The following is a 21,186-nucleotide window of genomic DNA, read 5'->3' as shown; positions in this document are numbered from 1 at the left end:
CTTGACGTCGGTGGTTCGCCACAAGGCAGTCCGAGTGCTGTGACAATGCCATGGCAGTAGCATATGTCAACCGTCAAGGGGGGAACAAAGAGCCTTGGCGGCGCAGTTGAACTCATCTTCGGCTCTCTTGGCAGCGCATGTGGCCGGGGTAGGTCACATAGATGCAGATTATCTCAGCAGGCACACTCTAGATCCCAGAGAGTGGTCTTTTCTTCGGTCAGTGTTCCAGTGAGTTGTGTCGGTCTGGGGACTTTCGGTGATCTTAGGGCAACGGCTCGCTATGCGCAAGTTCAGAGATTTTTTTTTTTTTTCAGTCGCTGAAGAGACCCTTGAGCGGAGGAAATCGACACTCTTCTGTTGCCTTGGCTTCGGGAGTGACTGTATGTGTTTCCTCTGTGGCTGTTAGTCGGTCGAGTAATATAGCGCATCGAACATCACTCCGGTCGGGTGATTCTGGTAGCTTCGGATTGGCAGCGTCGACCATGGTATGGAGACCTGGTGCGGTTGGCAGGGCGGCGGCCCTGCCTTTGTTGGGATCAGTTCTGTGTCAAGGCCCGATAATCATGCCGGATCCGGCTCGGTTTTCGCTTATGGCTTGGCTCTTGAGCGGCACAAGTTGAAGAAGAAGGGGCTTTCGTCCAGTGGCTTTGCTACGATGTTGAGTTGCCGTAGACGATCCACTTCCTTGGCGTATGTCCGGGTTTGGAGAATCTTTGAGCACTGGTGTGAAGACCATCGAGTTCGGCCGTTTCACTCTTCGGTGGCGGAAGTTTTGGAATTTTTGCACGATGGTGTTGATAGAGGTCTGGCCTTGTCTACACTGAAGGTTCAGGTGGCAGCTTTGTCATGTTTTCGTGGGAAGCTTCAGTGAAAGTCCTTCGCGTCTGTGCCTGAGGTAGTGTGTTTTTTGAAGGGTGTTAAGTTGCTGCGTCCGCCTCAGTGACGGATGGTGCCTCCGTGGGATTTGAAGCTAGTTTTGGATGCTTTGATCAGGCCTCCGTTTGTGCCTCTGGTATCGGCATCTTGTAAGGATTTATCTTTAAAGGCGGGCTTGTTGGTGGCGATTACTTCAGCACGGAGTGTTTTAGAGCTTCAGGCTTTGTCTTTTAGGGAACCATTTTTGTCCTTTCTGAGGGAAAGGTTTCGTTGCGGACGGTGCTTTCCTTTTTTGCCCAAGGTGGTTTCCGAGTTCCATGTTAATCAGGTCATCTCTCTGCCAGTGTTGGGTGATATGGCTGGAGATTCGGAGCAGCGTGGTATTGCCAAGCTGGATGTCAGGAGAGTTTTGAGTTGTTATCTCTCTGGAACTCAGGACTTCAGAGCCTCTGACCGTTTGTTGTTCGTTCTTCATGGTGGCCCAAAGAAGGGTGCAGCGGCTCCTAAGGTGACCATAGCACGGTGGTTGAAGGAGGCGGTTGCATCTGCTTACTTGGTGAAGGGTCCTGTGGTGCCTAGGGGCTGGTCTGCTCATTCCACTAGGGGAATGGCAGCCTCGTGGGCGGAGAATAGTATGATTTCTCTGTTAGATATTTGTCGGGCTGCGGTTTGGTTTTCGTTGCATTCCTTTGTGAAGCATTATAGGATTCCTGTGCATGCAAAGGACGAGGTGCGCTTTGGGGCAGCAGTTTTGACCTCTGGCCTTAGTAGGTCCCTCCCATAAGTTAGTTACTGCTCTGGTACGTCCCACGCGTCTTGACCGGTCTGGAGGGTCGCTGAGGAAGGTGAAATTAGATCTTACCTGCTAATTTTCTTTCCTCTAGACCCTCCAGACCGGTCAAGAGCCCGCCCTGTCTGTATTGGAGGCCAGGAGGTGTGTTTGTTGGATAATTCTTGGCTGCTGTAAATTGTTGTTTCTCTAATTGCAGACTGTTTATTTCTGTTTTGTGATAGGAGTCCGGGACAGGTGGGGCTCTTCTTTGATAGTCCACCTGTAGAAGCCCAACTGTTTTATCAAAGGCAAAGGAACATGTTTCCGTAAGAGCAAGCGGAAGATGTTTCTTGTTTTTGCAGTTTACTGTGACCACGTACAGGGTTGCTAGTTGTTGTTAGTGTTTTTTTTTCTCTGCTTTGTCAGGGGTATACTGGCTAGTGGAGGTTCTGCACAGGTTATATATACAGGCTTCAAAAGCTTAGTGTTTTCTCAGTCTCCCTCTGCTGGTAGGAGGACATAACCCACGCGTCTTGACCGGTCTGGAGGGTCTAGAGGAAAGAAAATTAGCAGGTAAGATCTAATTTCACCTTCTTTTTCTAGATCACCACACTTAGTCTGGGGACAGGAGACGCTTTGAACTAAATACATTATTTTAGAATTTTCTTGGAGCTGAAGTGGCAAGATGATTTGCTTATATTTAGAAACTCTGTAAAGCTTGGTTATTTGGCTTTGCATCTTGTAATTGAGTGTTTTATGAAAATGTGTCACTGTATTTTGTTTGTAAGTTGAAACAGTTTTATAATTGTATATTTATGAATATTTAGCATTATTTTGTTTGCTATAAACAACTGTGTAGCATTTGGGAAAGGGTAGTATTTATTTTTATTAAGATTTATTTACCACCTTTTTGAAGGAATTCACTCAAGGCAGTGTATAGCAAGTCAAACATAAACAATAGAAAATTACAGCAGTAAAAATATTAAAATAACAATACAAAGTATGGCATAGTAAGCTATATTACAATGTCAACACAATATGATACATCATGTTAATAGACAGCCTAAGATATTAATTAGATAAATAAACTTGTTTCCAAACCCTCTATTGTCACTTAGCTAACAAAGACTTGAACAGCATGTGAACTTTTCTTAATGGTGTGAGGCTGACAGTTGTTCATGATGCGGAAAGTTTCACAGCAGTGTCTGACCCTGTGGTTGATGCTTGAGATGTAAGACGGACCCGTTTTATTAGTACCCATGCTGCACTATGTGTTGAAGCACTTGTTTGCTGCTCAGGGGGTGCTGCTGGATTTCCCTATTTCTGGTGTTGAATAGCATTTCTCTTTCTGGCCTGGAGGCACTGATGGGCTCCTTGCAACTCTTTCCAGTTCCTTTACCTCTCTTGTGCAGATCCCCAAGCACTGGCCCTTGACTATTCTTTCCTTTTCCTGTCAGCCTGACTTCCCAGTAGCTAGAACAAGGTCTGGAAACCAGTTCTAAGTATCTGTACTTGGTATTGCAGATCCAAACCACCCAAAAGAGATGAAAAAGAGCGAAAACGGCGGAGTCCAAGCCCCCGACCCACTAAAGTGCACATTGGGAGATTGACCAGAAATGTGACAAAGGTAAAGTGGGTTTCCACTTTTTTTTGCATTGTATGTATGTTATAGTATGTACTGGCAGGTCAGCACTTGTAAAGTTTGTCTTGGGTTCTTATTCAGTAGATGCAAGCGAGACCTTGTGTGACAATGATCTCCTGCATTCTTTTGCGTCCTATGCACTCTATTGCCCCTGGTACAAATAAGTACCTGAATATGTAAACCGCTTTGAATGTAGTTGCAAAAACCTCAGAACGCAGTATATCAAGTCCCATTTCCCTTTCCCTTTTCTTTTTTTTAATACTCTTTATTAGACCATACCAAGCAAGGTAAAACAATAAGCAAAAACAGGTCTCTAGGTAAAGAAACTAACAAGTTAGAAGTTCAAGAGACATTCTAAGACATCGGCATGGACTTTTAAGCATAACCGTCAACACCCCATAAGTACAGCAAGACCCAGAAACCCATTCAACAGTAACCATCAACACTGGTGTTGTTTCTTCACCATTGTGATGATCACCGTCATATAAAAAAAGATTCCCCCCCCCCCCCCAAAAAAAAAAATCCTTCTCCCCTTCCCAAAGTCCAATATCATTCAAAGTCACTAAGTAAAAGACTACATGCTCACGGAGTTAAATTATTTCAAATGGGTGCCCAAATGTCCTGAAAAAGTTTCCATGCCCTTGGGAAGCCTGTCTTGGAATCCAGTCGTTCCAACTGAAGAAGATGAAATCGTAATGTTTCCATTGCGTCAAAGTAGGAACATCTGATAGTCTCCAAGTAGACAAAATACATTTGTGCACCAGCAGAAAAGCATTTTTCAAAAACAAGGAACCACTCCTACAAAGTCCCAGAGCGGTCACCAGGTATACCAGTCCTGGAGTCCAACAGATTTTCTGTCTATCTTATTTACAGCGGTAATCAGATGGCCCACTGTGGAGATTCCCCCATTGAGCCTTTAGAGCAGTTGCCTTTTAGAATAATCAGAGTCCAATTTATGATTTCCCCACAAAGGGAGTAACACTGATGTATGGGAAGATATTTTCATCCGCTGACACCACATCTATTCACGACCCATAGATTTCAAAATTACATGTCTAGTAGAAACCACCACTTGATAGGGCTTAGTAGTGTGGAGATATTAAAGCAGCTGTTACTAGAAGTTGACTTTCCAAGGAAATTGGTGTATAATAAGCCATATCCTTGACCCAATCCACTATGTCGCATGATACAAGTCCTTTTGTATCAACAAAGGTCTGGGAAGCCAGGCCCCCTATACCAAAAGGAAACATCAGCTGTGCAAGTGGAGTACAAGGACATTTATTATTCCACAAATACTTGTGCAAAAGTTTATTAAACCTATTTAAATCCACTGTTGTATGTATAAAGGAAAGGTCTGTAACATATATAGCCATTTGGGAAACAATAGGGCTCATTTTCAAAGCACTTAGCCTTACAAGGTTCCTTAGTAACCTATGGAACTTTGTAAGGCTAAGTCCTTTGAAAATATGCCTCAATGCTATCTTGTAAATGGCAATACGACCATGCAATGTCAAGGGCAAAGAAGTCCATAAGGTTAATAAGTCACTGATCTTGTGCATTAATACTGTGACATTGACTGAGTAAGCATCCAACCACATTTTCAGACAATAAATTCCTAAGGTAGCCTAGTTTTTAAAATATTGTATGGAGCTATACTGTGCTGTATGGTCACATTAATATGTAGGCTGGTATATGGGAGAATGCACCTTATACAACATTCTAATTTTTTAATATTTCTCAGTCCTAAAGGTGTTCATTACTGGAAATTATTCCAGACAGGTTTTATGTATCAAGCATCAGCTTTTTGGTCACATCTCCCAAATGGGTTTAAAGCCATGTCTAGTTTTGTTAGTTTTAAGAAGATGCTTAATTAAAACCTACCTTTTTAGGGAATATGTTTTAAATACAGTGAATTCGTTAATTTTTGTTGTCAACTTAATGTATGCTCCTAGATGTTTGATCTAGTTCTTCTTTTATTGTTATCTGTTTTGAATTACATTTGGTGATAGCGGACTTTATCCTCTTAGTCACTATTTTCAATGGAAAAAGGATATCCAATCAGAAAAATTATACCTTCCCACTGACATAGCTTTGAATTTATCCAGGTTAAGTAGAAAACCAGAAGCGGCCCGTGGTGTTGAATAAGTTGTGAAACCATAGGCAAGGAGATCCATGGCTGGCTGACCATCAATAAAATATCATCAGCAAAAGCTAAACACCGAACCTGTTCCCTCCCTGTCTCCACCCCTCAAACTCCCACAGTTGAATCAGTAAGGGCTCCAAAGAAAGAACAAATAATAAAAGAGATAAGGGACACCCTTGACAAGTACCCCTTTCTAAACAGAAAAGGTCAGACATAAGTCCATTGACGACCACAGCAGCCATAGCACTTTAACTAAATCTAAAAAGGGACCCTCTTATTTGCAACAAATGAAAAAGATAGTCCAGTGAATATAATTAAAAGCCTTTTGGACATCTAAACTCACTAAGAGTGCAGGACGATGTCTGTCAATACAGTATCCCAAAGCTGCACACCACCCGCCTTTACATTCCACACTGCTTGTCTTTGTTGGATAAATCCCACGTAATCAGTGTAAATTTTTCCAGGTAACAGGTTGGTCAGTTTGTTGGCCAAAATTTTTGCAAAGAGCTTTAACTCAAAATTTATTAGCAAAATGGGCCTATAAGAGTCCAATAAAGCGGGATCCCTCCCAGGTTTAGGTAAAACTAGTCAAGTATCTATTAGCAGTTTATCTTGAATTACTTGAGCATAGTACGCCTCCAATGGCAAGGAGATAGACCCCTGTAGCATTTATAATTCAAGCATCTTGCTTTTAAAGGAGGCAAATGACAAGGGAATTCTGCAAACTTTAATTATTTTCTGTGTGTAATTGTATGAGCCTGAATTGTGGTTCAGGAAGATAACTTTAATAATAACATAATAATAAATCCTGATAATAAATAACTTTGTGAGCAGCTGGAGACAAGTTGAGTTAACGGAAAGGGTCATTGTTTGGTCTCCTTAAGTTTTCCTTCATATGCATGAGCCAGGTGCTACAGTTAGAAATGCAGCTGAACTTAGATGCCATTGTCCCACATTTCCCCAGTGTCTGTTCTGTGATTGCAGTTGTTTATAATCCTACAATGGTATATTTAAAGGGGTGGGGGAATCTTGTGCAGCCTGCCCATAAAGCTAAAAATGTATTTACTTTCAGGAACATATCTTGGAGATCTTTTCCACCTATGGGAAGATTAAATCAATTGACATGCCCGTTGACAGGCTTCACATGCATCTTTCTAAGGGTTATGCATATGTGGAGTTCGATCTTCCAGATGAGGCAGATAAGGCACTGAAGTACATGGATGGAGGTAACTGGTATTAACTAGGGGTAGTAAGTGTCTGATGAGGGTATCTTAATTGTTCAGACCATTTTGGTGAGAAATTTTCAGCATGAGTAAGTCAGCTTGGCCTGTGTCTGTGTGTTTCCTTTTCTAAACCTTAGATTATCCAGAACTGACACATAAAAAGAAGCAAACAGATACCTGGCTGGGGCCAGTGACAGTCTGCACTTTCCATTCTCATGTAAAGGGGGAAAAAAAACAAGTTCATAAATGTTCCGTGTTCATGACCTGGCAGAAGATAATAACCAGAGGCAAATTTAAAACAACAACAAAAAAAAGTGTTGTGTGTGTGGGGGGGGGGGGGGGGGGGGAATACAACAACACTGACCTTCAGGGCCTTTTACTAAAGCTTAGCATGCACTAAATTCTGAGAAGCCCATAGGTATGTAAGGGCTTATTAGCATATGCTAATGTCCATTAGCACATGCTAAGCTTTAGTAAAAGGGCCCCTTAGTATTTTCCTTCCCTCTTTTGCCTGAAACTTAAAACCTGGATTATACTGTTTAACTGCTGAGATGTTTGCAACCTCCATGGAAAATGGAGGTTTGTGATTTTGCAATAAAGTGTCGAAACCATAATCATGTTTTCTTTCTGTGCACTTAAGCACGTACAGCTATTGTTCCCACAAGCAAGGGCTTACTTATGGCTTATGGCTTCTATTTTTAAGTGTTTATAAACTGTAAATATAGGTGTGTTTTTTAGCTAATTAGGGGTACTGTGAGAGTATAAAAAAACTTTCCGTGTTGGTGTTTCATAGCATTGGTACTGTTGATGGTATTTTTTTTTTTTTTTTTTACTATTATTCCTAGCATCCAACCAGACCAATGGTTAAATCCATCTAAGATTATACAAAACTTTCCAGACAAACATCTTTTACAACAACAAGGAAGGGAACCAAACAGAAAAATATTCATAAAGAAAAAAAGTAAAAGGAGATACATATTTCAACTCTTTGATTACCAAGTCCACCAGAAATAAGGGGCAAGGAGATGTTTCCAGGAAAATTTTTTTTTTTTTTTATTTCCAACATTTTTTATTAATGACACTTCAATAAGTACAAACTTGACCATATGCATACAACTTCACTGGTACAGATGTTCATAAAGAAACTTTTTTGTTAAGTTAATACAGAGTGCCAAACATTTATCTCATTTTATCCCCCTTCCCCTTCTTGATAGGAAGGATGTCCCCATGTTGTGTACACTGTGCTTAGTGTTAACTGAATATAGAATTCTCATACAGATGATGGATTTGAACCTCAGGCAAATATTTGAAGTTTTCGTACAATCAATACAAGAGGCTCCATACAATCAACAATTGTGTGGCAATGATCTTTATCTGCTCACTATTAGATGGATAGTATATAATCAATATATCCTGATACCTACGAAATTGTATTTTATATAATCTTTAAACTTTCATTTAGTAAGTTTATTGCGACTCTATGATTAAACAAACAGGAGGTCTAATAGCCAGTTATTCTTCAGTCTATGCGTTGTGCTGTTTCTACCTGTATGCCGTCAAATTACATTCAATTTGAGTATGCATCAACCTTTAGCCTTATTGATTATGACAGCAATGATTGTCAACCTTAATGAACGTGATATGCTGCGCGCAGCTTAATGTTCTCATCATCCAATTAGACCAATACTCAAAGGAACTTATTAACAAATTAGCAAAACTAACACTCCTTGCAATGCTCTTACCCCCCCCCTATCCCTTTATCCCCCCCTTATCCCCTCCCTCATAGATTCTCCTCGAATGTGTGTTTCTAAAAATAAGGTCATACATAAGAATTCTCGACTGCTTCTCAGTTATAATGTATTAAGTATAGACTTCCGTCCTTTTTGAGTTAATATATCTAACAATGGCCCCCAAAGCTTTAGAAACCGTGCCTTGCGGCGGCATGAACCTTTAGCCTCCCTTGCTTCCCATGTCATCAGTTGATGTGTCTGGTTTCGCCAATGCCAATAGTCTGGAGGTTATCTGAAGTCCAAGATTGTAATATGCATTTTTTTGCTACCAGACATAACTTTCGACATAGAAGTGTCTCATCTGCTGTTAAACCCCGGAATGCACCTGGGCAATCCAATAGCAACTGCTGAGGAGTACCTACTATTCTACGCGATATCAGTGAAATCATAAATGTACTATCTTCCGCCAATAGCTCTGGATCTTTAAACATTCCCAAATGCGTGGTAAAAAGTGTTCTCCACAAGATTACATTTCAAGCATTTTGGTGTAAGGATTCCTCCCATTCGGGACAATTGAGCTTGTGTGATATAGGCTCTGTGTAACACCCTGAATGCACATTCTCTATAATTAGCTCCACTTACCAGCCGGGGAATACTTTTTATGTATGCTTCAACATCCCAGTTAGATAAGTCTTCTCCTATATCTGCCTCCCACCGTTGACGGAGCTGAGTCAACCCCCCTCGCGGTGTCAGGGACCACAATGTCCTCTGTAGCTGCGAGATTGATGGGGCTTCTTCAGAGATATCATCAAAAAATTTTTGGATTTTCTCCCCTAAATGAAGTTTTAACGCCTCTTTATCCAGGGATTGAATGTAATGCTTCATCTGCTTATAGCTAAAAATATACCTCCAATTTCCCTCTAAAGTGAGTTGTCTTAGGGACTTCAAGTTTCCTTCTCCATCTAATAATGTTTCTAAACGTTTAAGACCTTTTTCCTCCCATTGTATAAAGACCGGATTTTCCAGCCCTGGTGGGAACATCGGGTTTCCCCTTATAGACAACAATTCAGATATATTCGGGTTGCCTCCTAGCTTCTTTGCCAAGCCTCTCCACGCTGCTTGTAGAGGCACTAAAAGTATACAGTGTTTCAACCTTTGTGGCAGTGAAGTGTTTTCTATATGTAATAAGGTGATCAAATCGTAGGGGCTAAAGTAAGCTTTCTCCAACTCCAGAGGTGTATGTGTATGTGAAGAGAAAACCCAATCTCTCACCACCCGCATCAAACTAGCAAGGTTGTAATATTGCAAATTAGGGAGGCCCAATCCTCCGTGCCGCCAGGCTCCCAGCAAAAAATGCATCTGAGCTTAGCTTTCTTTTTTTGCCCAACAGAACCGTCCCACTAATTGATAGAATGTTTATATCTTTTTGAAATAATTTCAGCGGCAAAATCTGCAGGACATATAACCACCTGGGTAGAATTACCATTCGAATAAGGCTAATCCGACCTATCAATGGCAAAGGTAGGGCCCTCCAAGCGTCCAACTGTTGCGCAGTATGATTAAGCAACCGAGTGACATTCAGCTTGTATATATCCTCTATCCGCTCTGTCAGAAGAACTCCCAAGTACCGAAATGAGCCCTCTGCCCACCTCAAAGGAAAGTTGTCTCTCCAAAAAAGTCGGGTAGTCATAGGGATAGCCAGAGCTTCCGATTTCTCTAGATTAAGCTTAAAACCGGAGTAATCTCCAAATTCTGCAAAAACTTCTAAAAGATCCGCAAGAGACCTGCGAGGACTAGTAAGAGTCATCAATAAATCGTCGGCAAATGCCGCGATCTTAAATTCCTCCTTTCCAATCGTTACTCCTCTAATAGTCCTATTTGAAATTACATCCCGGATTAAAGGATCTAGATAAAGAGCGAAGAGCAATGGTGACAGTGGGCACCCTTGTCTAGTTCCTCGACTTATCTCAAAGTTCTCTGACCAGGTTCCATTTATCAGGACTCGTGCTCGAGGAGAGGTATACAAGGCTTGAATTGCATGCACAAACCAACCTGAAAATCCATATTTAGTAAGGACAGAAAACAAAAAAGGCCATTCTACCCGATCAAACGCCTTTTCAGCGTCGAAACTGATCAATAATGCATGCTCTGCAGAGTTCTTTAACTTTTCCAGTGTCATCAAAATACTACGCAAATTTTTTGTAACCGAACGGCCTTGAACAAAGCCCACCTGTGCCTCGTGAACGAGATTTGGTAATACTCTGCCCAATCTATTGGCCAGTATTTTTGCACATAATTTTACCTCGAAATTTAACAGGGATATAGGTCGATAGGAAGATAATAACATTCCATCTCTGTTTGGTTTCGGTAATACTACTATCTGGGCTAAATTAAGGCCGCCCGGCAGTTCTCCTCTTGCCACCCATTCATTAAAGACCTTGGTCAGTGTGGGGACAATTGATCACCCATCAATTTATAAAATTCGGGTTTAAAGCCATCTGCCCCAGGTGTCTTTCCTAATTTACTTTGACTGATTGCCCAAGTCACTTCGTCGCAATTTATAGGGTCATTTAAATATTGATTATCTGCTTGTGTGAGCAGGGGGTTTCTATATTTTGTAAGTACATATCGTTTTGCAGATCTTGACTGCCTCCTGCTCTATAAAGTTGTTTGTAATAACTATGAAAGGCCTCCCTTATCTCTCCATCTGTATGTAGTACCTTCCCATCCTTATTTTTAACAGCCACTATGTGCCTAGAAGCACATTGAGAGGCTATTACTCTAGCTAACAGTTTCCCCCCTTACTGCCATGTTTATACAACTGAAAACCGATAGTATACCTGCGATTTACCGCCCTCTCGTGTATCAGGAGTTCACCGCTGCCTGAACTGACATCCACTCTTTTCGCACCCCAGGGGACGGAGTCTTACCATATTGTTTCCTCAGTCTTATTAATTGTTGCTCCAAGTGCAGTAATTCTCGGTCCCGGGCTTTTTTATAGTGACTGACATAGCTAATAACCTCTCCTCTTAGGACTGCCTTGGCTGCTTCCCAAAATATCGCTGAGTCTTCCACTGATCCCTCATTAAGATGTCTGTATTCCTCCCATTTGGAAATAAGAAATTCCTGAAATTTAGAGTTTTTATAAAGATAACTGGGAAACGCCCAACCCCTATTTTTTTGCGCATTACTATCTCCCACTTTCCACGTCATCCAAACTGTGGCATGATCTGAAATCACACACGGTCCAATAGTAGCGTCAGTGATGTCTGTAAAAGTCTGTCGTGATATCAGCAAGTAATCAATCCTTGACTGGGTTTGGTGGGCCCTGGATAGGTGGGTATACTCTCTATCTGTCGGGTGTAATGTGCGCCAGACATCTATAAGATCTAATGTATCACACATATCGGGCAGCCCTCTAGTACTGATTGTCCCCTTTTTCGGATGTGGATGGGATTTATCTATTTGCGGATCCCACGTCATATTAAAATCACCCCCTAACATCATGGGGAGTGGTGGCATCTTAGTGAGAGTTTGGAGAAGTCTTTTATAAAATTTAAGATCTAGCGTGTTTGGAGCGTATATGCTGCCTAAAGTTATCTGCCGCCTAGCAATGGTAGCGTTACAGAGGATAAAGCGCCCCTCTGAGTCTTTGTGCACATTTTGAATCTGGGATGCCACCCCTTTCCTGATAAGGATGGCTACTCCTCCTTTATTGCCTGTCGCAGATGAAGCAATACATTCCCCCACCCACCATTTAGCTAACTTTGTGTGTTCCTGATCACTGAGATGTGTTTCTTGCAAAAGGGCCACGTCTGCTCCTATTCTTTGGAGGTATTGCAAGATTTTAGATCTTTTAATAGGTGAATGTATGCCTCCCACATTCCATGTTACCAGCTTAATCATCTAATTTAAGAGAAGCAGTCATAATCAACCAATATTGAACCATATTAATTGAGAAGTGCCATCCCAGCCTTTGGCACCCCCCTTTCTTACCAAACACCTGTTTTAGTGGCAAAAACAAAAGATGCAGTCTGAAATACCAGTCACATTCAGCACCCTTATCTACACACATTCCTTTTGACCTCGCCATTTTACTTTGCGTTCTTTCTTTTCCTCTAAACCTTCCCCTAATCCCTCCCCCCTTCCTCTCCCCCCTCCCCCCTTTGCTTCCCCTGCTATACCCTCCCGGCATGTGCTTCCATAGGGAAACCGTCACTTTTTAACGCTTACCCTTCTACTCTGCTATCATATATTTCTTCATTCTCCTAATTCCCTTTATCCCCCCTCTGAACACTTCAGGTTCCTTATCTCTGCTCATTAAACAGGATCTCCACTTTAACATATTTTACTTTATATGTCTGGAATCTCCCTCAATAACTCACCCACAGTGCTCCCAAAACAGAATTCTTAACAGTGTCTATAACATAGGTGAACGTCCATCAGTAACTTTAACGATTTCTTCCTCGATCTTATAACTGTTCAAGTTATCTTTAACTTGTTCTTCCCCCATCCACACGTTGTGCTGCCTGAATTGTAATCCCATTAAGGAATATTAAGATGAATTTTATCAGATCTTTTTAAGTCCTTGCTGGTTCATGCAGGCACTGTATCCGCTGGTGTGGAGGGCTCTAGTTGTTCCAGTCCGTCCACAAAGTTTTTTGCTTCCTTTTCGGACGTAAAGGATCTCATTTTGCCCTGATGCGTTATTCTCAAGGTAGCAGGGTATTGTAGAGTAAAACGAACTTTCAGATCAAAAAGTTTTGAACATACTGGTGAAAATGCCCTCCGTTTCGCTGCTATTCCCGCAGAATAATCTTGAAAACAGAGAACTTTTTTATTCTCATAAGTCAAGGAATTAGTGGACCGAGCTGCTTGCAGAATATACTGCTTGTGCATGAAGTTTAACACCCGGCATATTATCACCCGGGGTTTAGCAGTTTCCATCTGTCTGACTCCCAGTCGATGGGCACGCTCTATTCTTAGAGGGCCAAGTGTTACAGGGAACTCAATGTTGTCTGTCAGCCATTTTTCAAGGACTTTCTCCAACTGCTTTCCCCCCAGGGTTTCAGGCAGGCCCACCAGACGGATATTATTCCGTCTGGAACGATTCTCCAAATCCTCCAGTTTGGATTCCAGGTCAGACACTTTTTTCTGTAAGTCCTGATGACTGTTTTCTACCTCCGCGATTCTTTCTTCCACCTCGCTAGTTTTATTCTGGAACGCCACACATTCTTTAGTTAAATCTTCCAATTTAACGTTTAACTGTTCCAGCTTTTGATCGAGCTTTTGATCCAGCGGAGCAAGGCGTCGGTCTAACAGATCTTCCATTACCACTGTCAGTTCGGATGTAATCTCCGCTACCCAAGCCGACGATACCGAGGAAGCAGTTTCGGGAGGGGACGCCGCCATCTTGTATTCCGGCGTCTTTCCCCGTTGTCGTTCTCTCTGGGCCGATTTCGCTGCCATGATCGGGGTTTCTGCCAGTCCAGTTCACCGGGTATTCTCACGTTGCTTTCTTCTTTATTTTTTCTGCGGTTTTGGGGAGATTGATTCTTTTGCAGACGCTAAACAGAGCAGGCAGGCAGCGGAGAGAAGATCACTCACGTCCTCTCTCCACCATAGCGTCACGTGACCTCCCGGAAAATTTTTTTTTAAAGGAAAACAAGAAGATAGTTGAAGTGATGTACTTCTTCTATGGAGTGGAGGGATACTGAAGTTGGAAGGGGGAGATCCCTGTTCTTAGAATTTATAAAGGTTCAGGTTAAAAAAATCTATACTTCACAGGTTGGTTGGGAATTTTATGAGAGGGTTGGGAGGTTGGACGTCAGCAGAGAACCCTGGACTGATCACTGGGATTGTTTGCTACAGAAGATAGTATGGCTGGGGTAGTGGGGGTACTGACTGGGATACCCTTACTGCTCTATTAGAGTGGTTATCAATTTTCGGTATCATCATGTAATGCCCTTCAAAATAGTGACCTGGAATGTGGGAGGTCTTCATCTCCAATTAAGCATCAGAAAATACTTTCAAGTGCTAAATCTTGCCCTCCTCCAAGAAACGCACTTAAGTATTAGGGAGCATCAAACGCTTTCTCACTGGTGGGTCGTTTTTTAGTATGACTCTCCGGCACGCAGGTGTTTTCATATTAGTTCGGAAAGGGATGCAGCTCGTTACTCACAAAATTTTTCAGGATGATGCTGGGCGATTTTTGTTGTTTCATGTAACTATTGAACGCCAACCACTGCTTCTTTGTAATGTTTATGCATCAAACGCTTACAGTAAAGCCTTCTACAAGCAGATCCTTTATCATCTTTAGAGCTTTGATGGGATCCCTTTCCTGGTGGGAGAGGACTTTAATGAAGTGGGAGATCCGACATTAGATAGATCTCATAGGAAAGTGAGTGTCTCTCACCATGACGCCTGGGGTATTCCAGTGCTGAGTGAGGTCCTGGATTTGTTGGATGTTTGGCGCACCTTGCACCCGGTAGAAAGAGATTATACTTGCTTGTCTCAGGCGCACGCCACCACGTCCAGGATAGACTACATTTTAATGTCTCGCTGTCTGTTTACAATAATACAGGCAGCGGAGATAGGACCCATCAAAATCTCAGATCATGCTATGGTATCCGCCAGCTTGACGTTTCCCAGAGTGTCTCTGTGACATTATCAGTGGAAGTTCCCAGTTCGGCTTTACAGGGATGGGACATTTTTAGACTATTTCACTGAAATATCAGATGGATTATCCACATTAGCAGCATTCACTTTCTTATATTGGGAAACTGCTAAAGCAGTGCTTAGGGGAGAGGTAATGGCCTATGTTAGTCATCAAAAGAAGGTCAGAGACTGGGAACTGCTCTGGTTGGAAAGGGAGGTTACACATCTGAGACACTTTTACGGGTCCACCATAATGTACAGATCAAAACACAGTTGTTAGAGTTGCAGCATATTCAAAATGAATTAATTCATCACACTACCCAAAAATCGTACAGTTATTTTCAATATCAACTATACAAACATGCAAATAAGAATGGTAGATTGCTAGCAGGCTTGGCTCATCCCCATCAGGGTCTTTTCAAAATTGCTGCTTTGTATTCTCTCACTGGGATTCTGGAAAATAAGGATGCTCAAGTTAATCGCATTATGAGAGACTACTATGCCCAACTGTATTCGACCCCTGATCCTCCTCCGTTGGAAAACTCTGTGTGCCTTTCTGGTTTGGATCTCCCACAGTTGGATCCAGACAGCTTGGCTATACTAAATGCTCCCTTTGCAGTAGAGGAGGTATCTTGAGCTATACAACGGGGACCCCCTTGGTAAGGCTCCTGAACCTGATGGCTATAGAGGAGAATTCTATAAGATGCTGAGAGAGGAGGTTGTACCCCTGCTGACCTCTATGTTCAGTATCATAGTAGAAGAGGGACGGCTGCCTGAATCCTTGCGGCTAGCCCATATAGACGTTTTGCCAAAACCAGGTCGAGATCCACAGAAACCAGAATTGTATAGACCGATCTCACAGCTCAATTATGAAGCCAAATTATTTGCAAATGTTGTGGCAAACCGTCTAACCCATATACTTCCGGGTGTGCTTGAGGATTCTCAAGTGGGCTTTGTGCAAGGTTGCTACACTACTAAGAATGTGAGAAAGATTCTTACTAACTACTGTAGAGCTGGCAGCTGGGCAAGGTGTTCCCTCTGTGCTGATCAGTTTTGATGCTGACAGGGTGATGTGGGACATTTTATTCAGCATATTGGATGCTTAAGAAATGAGTGGGGGGTTTTCAGGAAGCGATTCGGGCTTTGAATTTTCTCCCTCAAGCTCAAGTGTAGGTGAATGGACTGCTTTCCTCCCCTTTTTCAATATGTTGAGGTACCAGGCAGGGATGCCCGCTGTCACTGCTTTTGTTTGTCCCTACTTTGGACCCCCCTCCGACGAGACATTCAGAGGAATCCAAATATACAAGGTTTTCAGTTAGGTACAGATACCTTTAAAATTGCATCATTTGCTGGTGACTTGTTGGTTCATGTGATTAATCCCCAAGTATCAATAGGGGCTTTGTTAGAATGCATGACTGAATTTGGGGATTTATCAGGCTTTAAATTAAATCTCGTCAAGTCAGAGGCGTTGCAAAGGGAAGGGGATCAAGGTGAGGCTTGGCGGGGACATTATCCGTTGAAATGGGCCGGTGAATCTTTTCGTTTTTGGGGGTTGTTGGCTATGAAGGCTTTGAGATTATATCATTTGAATGTTGATAGGTTGCTAAATGACACCATGCTTCATTTTGAGAAATGAAGTAATTTACCTGTATCTTTAATGGGCAGGATAAATCTCTTCAAAATTATTATTTTTCCATGTTGGCTTTATATTTTACAAGTCTTACCACTCACTGTTCCTTTTGCGGAAAGATCTCCAGCTGTTAAATAGGATGTGTAGGAAATTTTTGTGGGGAGGAAAGAAACCGAAAATACGTCTAGAATATCTTTGATTCCTGGCCGCAAGGTGGTTTAGGTTTACCTTGTCTTAGGCGCTATAATCAGGCTTGTCTTCTGTGGCATCTTAGGGATTGGTTGTTTGGTACTGAGCAGTTTACGCCTACACGATGGGAAAGGGAATGTTTTACACCTTGGCATTTGAATTTTCTTTTGCTCGTGGGAGTGTATTGTTGCAGTTGATGAGAGGCATATGGCAAGCTCTCTTGCACTGTTGGAATCAGAACCTGAATGTTAGTGATTTATTGCCATGTAGAGGTAATGCTGATTTTCCACTAGGGCTAGAGTCCAGACAGTTCAAGAGATGGTTGGACATGGGCAATGTTTTGTTCAAGCACTTTCTCAATGAGGAAGGTGTCTTTTATTCTTTTCAGGAGTTACAGCAGACGCTTTCCCTAGCTCATACAGATTACTTTGCTTATCGGCAGCTGCACCACTATTATACTAGCTTAGATAAAGGGGCTGTACAAACAAAGCTAGGTCAGAAGCTTTGTGATTTTTTTACAAGGTGATGCTTTTGGACAGGTTTCTGTATCAGGTTTGGATAGAGTTTTGGTTTTTCTTCTCCCTCCCCTGGAGTATGTCCCTCTTAGGGAAGCTTTGGAGTAGGGACCTTGAGTATGAACTGAAAGGGGTGGATTTCTTAAAATTGATTAAAGCTATTCCAAAGCAGGTTGGACATGCCGAACTTCAGGCGAGTCCCTACCGAGTACTCCTTGGGGCATATATATCACAATATCAGGCTGCTTGAGCACGTTGGGTGCCTGCTGGTCAAATGTCAGTGGGGCGACAACACCTTTTATCATGGTTTTGGCGATGTAGTGGCATTCAAGCATTTTGGCGGTTGCTTCATCAATACTACTACTACTACTACTACTTAACATTTCTAGAGCGCTACTAGGGTTACGCAGCGCAGTACAATTTAACAAAGAGAGACAGTCCCTGCTCAAAGAGCTTACAATCTAATAGACAAGTGAACGGTCGGTCTGATAGGGGCAGTCTGGATTCACTGAACAGTAAGGATTAGGTGCCGAACGCAGCATTGAAGAGGTGGGCTTTAAGCAAAGACTTGAAGACGGGCAGGGAGGGGGCTTGGCGTAAGGGCTCAGGAAGGTTGTTCCAAGCATAGGGTGAGGCGAGGCAGAATGAGCGGAGCCTGGAGTTGGCGGTGGTGGAGAAGGGTACTGAGAGGAGGGATTTATCCTGTGAACGGAGGTTACGGGCGGGAACGTAAGGGGAGATGAGGGTAGAAAGATAGTGAGGGGCAGCAGACTAAGTGCATTTGTAGGTAAGAAGGAGAAGCTTGAATTGAATGTTCCATATCATCATGCTGATCAATCCATAGACTGGGGGGTTGTGTCCATCTACCAGCAGGTGGAGATAGAGAGCAATCCTTTTGCCTCCCTATATGTGGTCAAGTGCTGCCGGAAACTCCTCAGTATGTTCTCTATCTCAGCAGGTGGTGGTCACACACAGCAGCAGCTCTGGCTAGGTCTCCAATCCTAATTTTTAGGTTTTGTTGAGTACCTGGGGTTGAGGGATCTTCTTGAGCAAGTGCAAACCTGGTGGTGCCAGGTCCCTCCTTTTCTCCCCCCTCCCGCTGGCTCCGTTAAAAAAAAATAAAAAAAAATTGGACGTCTTTAAGGGCGTTTATTTCAACGTTTATTTCAACGTTTATTGCAGCTGCTCACTGGGACACCAGGTCGTTACAGCTCGGAGCGAGAAGCAGGTAATTTTACCTTTTTATAGTGGGCAGGGGGTTCCCCGTTCGGTCTCCACGTGGCTTATGGCGTCGGAGGGCGAGGGCGCGAGGATTCACTCCCCGGACCGCGTGGGTGCGTCTAGCGGGGATGCGGGGATTTCAAAACATGAATCGCCTTTGTTAAGCATCAGTTTGGAGGCCGGTCAGTGTCTCGGTTCTTCCTCCGGTGCGGCGGTTTTTCCCGCCATAAGCGCCCATCCCCCGCTGCTCGCCCACTCCATGTTCGCCGGCCACTCTGCTCGGACGGCTTCTTCTTGGGCCGCCCTCGAGCTGGGAGACGTTAATACTATGGTCGCCCTTGATTTGGGCGACGGTAAGAAAGCGGCCAAAGTTAAGCGCCGTTCTTCCCGCGGGGTTCCTTCTCGGAGTTTCGCGCCGGACGCCATTTTGGATGCGCAGCACGTTTCTCCCCCGCTCTTGCGAGCACCGGTTGAGGGTGCGGCTAGGGCCGTGGCCCAAGCTGCAGAAGTGCACTGTTCGGGGGGGGGTTTCTCCCATGAGTTCATTTTGCTGCTGCATCAGGCTTTTCTTATGCAAAACGCTGCCCCTGCCCCCCTGTCTGATAAAGGGGTTGAGGCCTTCGGAAGCAAACGCCCTCGGGTGGATTTCCAGGCCCTAGAGGACTCTGTCTCCTCTGATGTAGATGAGGGCAGCGTATCTGAGTTCTCCCAACGGTCCTTTGGAGATTCCTTGGAGGAGACGGAGTCCCGCTCGGATGGAGCGGATGACCCCTCTGCAGCGCGGATCTTTCGCTCAGAGGATTTGCCCAACCTGTTAGTGCAGGCCATGAGCATTTTGAAGATTTCCTCTCCGGAGGACGTCTCTCCCTCAGCCTCTGTTGGCTCCGCCATTATGCTGGGGACGAAGCGCCCGCCTAGAACCTTCCACGTGCATGAGGCCATGCGCACCTTGATTTTGGCTCAATGGGATGTCCCAGAAGCGAGCCTCAAAGTGGCTAGGGCTATGTCCCGCCTCTATCCTCTGCCTGAAGGTGAACGGGAGGCCTTTCTTTGGCCTACCATGGATTTTTTAATCACTGTGGTGACTAAGAAAACGGCGTTGCCGGTGGAAGGTGGCACGGCCCTAAAGGACGCCCAAGACAGAAGATTGGAGGCGGCCTTAAGGTCGTCCTTCGAGGCGGCTGCTTTAAGTTTGCAGGCCTCAGTTTGCGGCTCCTATGTGGCCAGGGTGTGCCTGACGATTGTGCAGCGGGTTTCCCCCTCGGATCCTTCCTTGAGGGCTGATTGGCCGGCCCTGGAATCGGGCTTGGCTTATTTGGCAGACTTGCTGTATGATGTCTTGAGAGCCTCAGCTAAAGGTATGGCTCAGACAGTCTCTGCGCGGCGGTGGCTTTGGCTGAAGCATTGGTCTGCGGACCACGCCTCTAAGTCTCGCCTGGCTAAGTTGCCTTTTAAAGGCAAGCTGCTTTTTGGGGTCGAGCTGGACAAAATTGTGACCGATCTCGGCACGTCTAAGGGCAAGAGGTTACCAGAGGTCAGGGCTCGGGCCAGTGCTCGCCCCGGTAACTCCAAAGGACGGTTTTAGGAAGCCCGTCGGTATCGCCCGGGTAAGTCGGGCTCCTCTGCCCCCTCTTCCTTCAAGAGGAACTTCTCCCCCAAGCAGCATTCCTTTTGCAGAGACCGCCGTCCCGGAGGTGCGTCCTCCGGTCCTCCCCCAGGGTCTCGTACCCAATGACGGGGCCCTGGTCCATGGCCCAGTGCAGATTGGAGGACGCCTGTCCTCGTTTCTGGGCAAGTGGACCAGGGTAACTTCAGACGCTTGGGTGCTGGAAGTCATCAGAGACGGCTACAAGCTAGAGTTCTGCCAACCCTTAAGAGATGGGTTTGTACACTCTCCCTGCAAGTCTCCGGTCAAAGCTGTGGCAGTGCAGCAGACTTTGGACAATCTGATCCGCCTGGGTGCGGTCGTTCCGGTGCCAGAAGATCAGCTTGGCAAGGGACGTTACTCCATTTACTTTGTGGTACCAAAGAAAGGAGGTTCTGTACGGCCTATCCTCGACCTCAAAGGGGTCAATCGGGCCTTGAAAGTTTGGCACTTCCGAATGGAGACGCTCCGCTCTGTTATAGCGACAGTGAAGGCAGGGGAGTTCCTGGCATCCTTGGACATCAAGGAAGCTTACCTGCATATTCCCATCTGGCCTCCTCATCAACGCTTTCTGCGTTTTGCAGTCCTGGGCCGACACTTCCAGTTCAGAGCCCTCCCGTTCGGGTTGGCTACTGCTCCGTAGACCTTCTCCAAAGTAATGGTGGTCATCGCGGCCTTCCTACGAAAGGAAGGAGTACAAGTCCATCCTTATCTGGACGACTGGTTGATCCGAGCCCCCTCTTATGCAGAGTGCGGCAGAGCTGTAGACCGGGTGATTGCTCTTCTGAGCTCCCTGGGGTGGATCATCAACTGGGAGAAAAGCCAGCTGCGCCCGACTCAGTCCCTGGAATATCTGGGAGTTCGTTTCGACACCCAAGTGGGCAGAGTGTTCCTGCCGGACAATCGAATTGTCAAGCTTCAGGCTCAGGTGGACCAGTTCCTA

The 21,186-nt window shown here is 44.3% G+C and overlaps 1 protein-coding gene across 1 annotated transcript in view; it reads left to right on the top strand.

Annotated features, from left to right (window-relative positions):
* Window positions 1-21,186, top strand: part of RNPS1 (RNA binding protein with serine rich domain 1) — a 75,200-nt gene that overhangs the window by 45,785 nt on the left and 8,229 nt on the right. The window contains exon 5 of the mRNA XM_030212362.1: window positions 6,506-6,659. Coding sequence (XP_030068222.1) covers window positions 6,506-6,659 — 154 coding nt within the window. The remainder of the gene's footprint in view (window positions 1-6,505; window positions 6,660-21,186) is intronic.

This window comes from Microcaecilia unicolor, chromosome 8 (genome assembly GCF_901765095.1).
Source record: "Microcaecilia unicolor chromosome 8, aMicUni1.1, whole genome shotgun sequence".
NCBI classification, from domain to species: Eukaryota; Metazoa; Chordata; class Amphibia; order Gymnophiona; family Siphonopidae; genus Microcaecilia; species Microcaecilia unicolor.
This window is presented reverse-complemented; position numbering and strand designations above follow the sequence as displayed.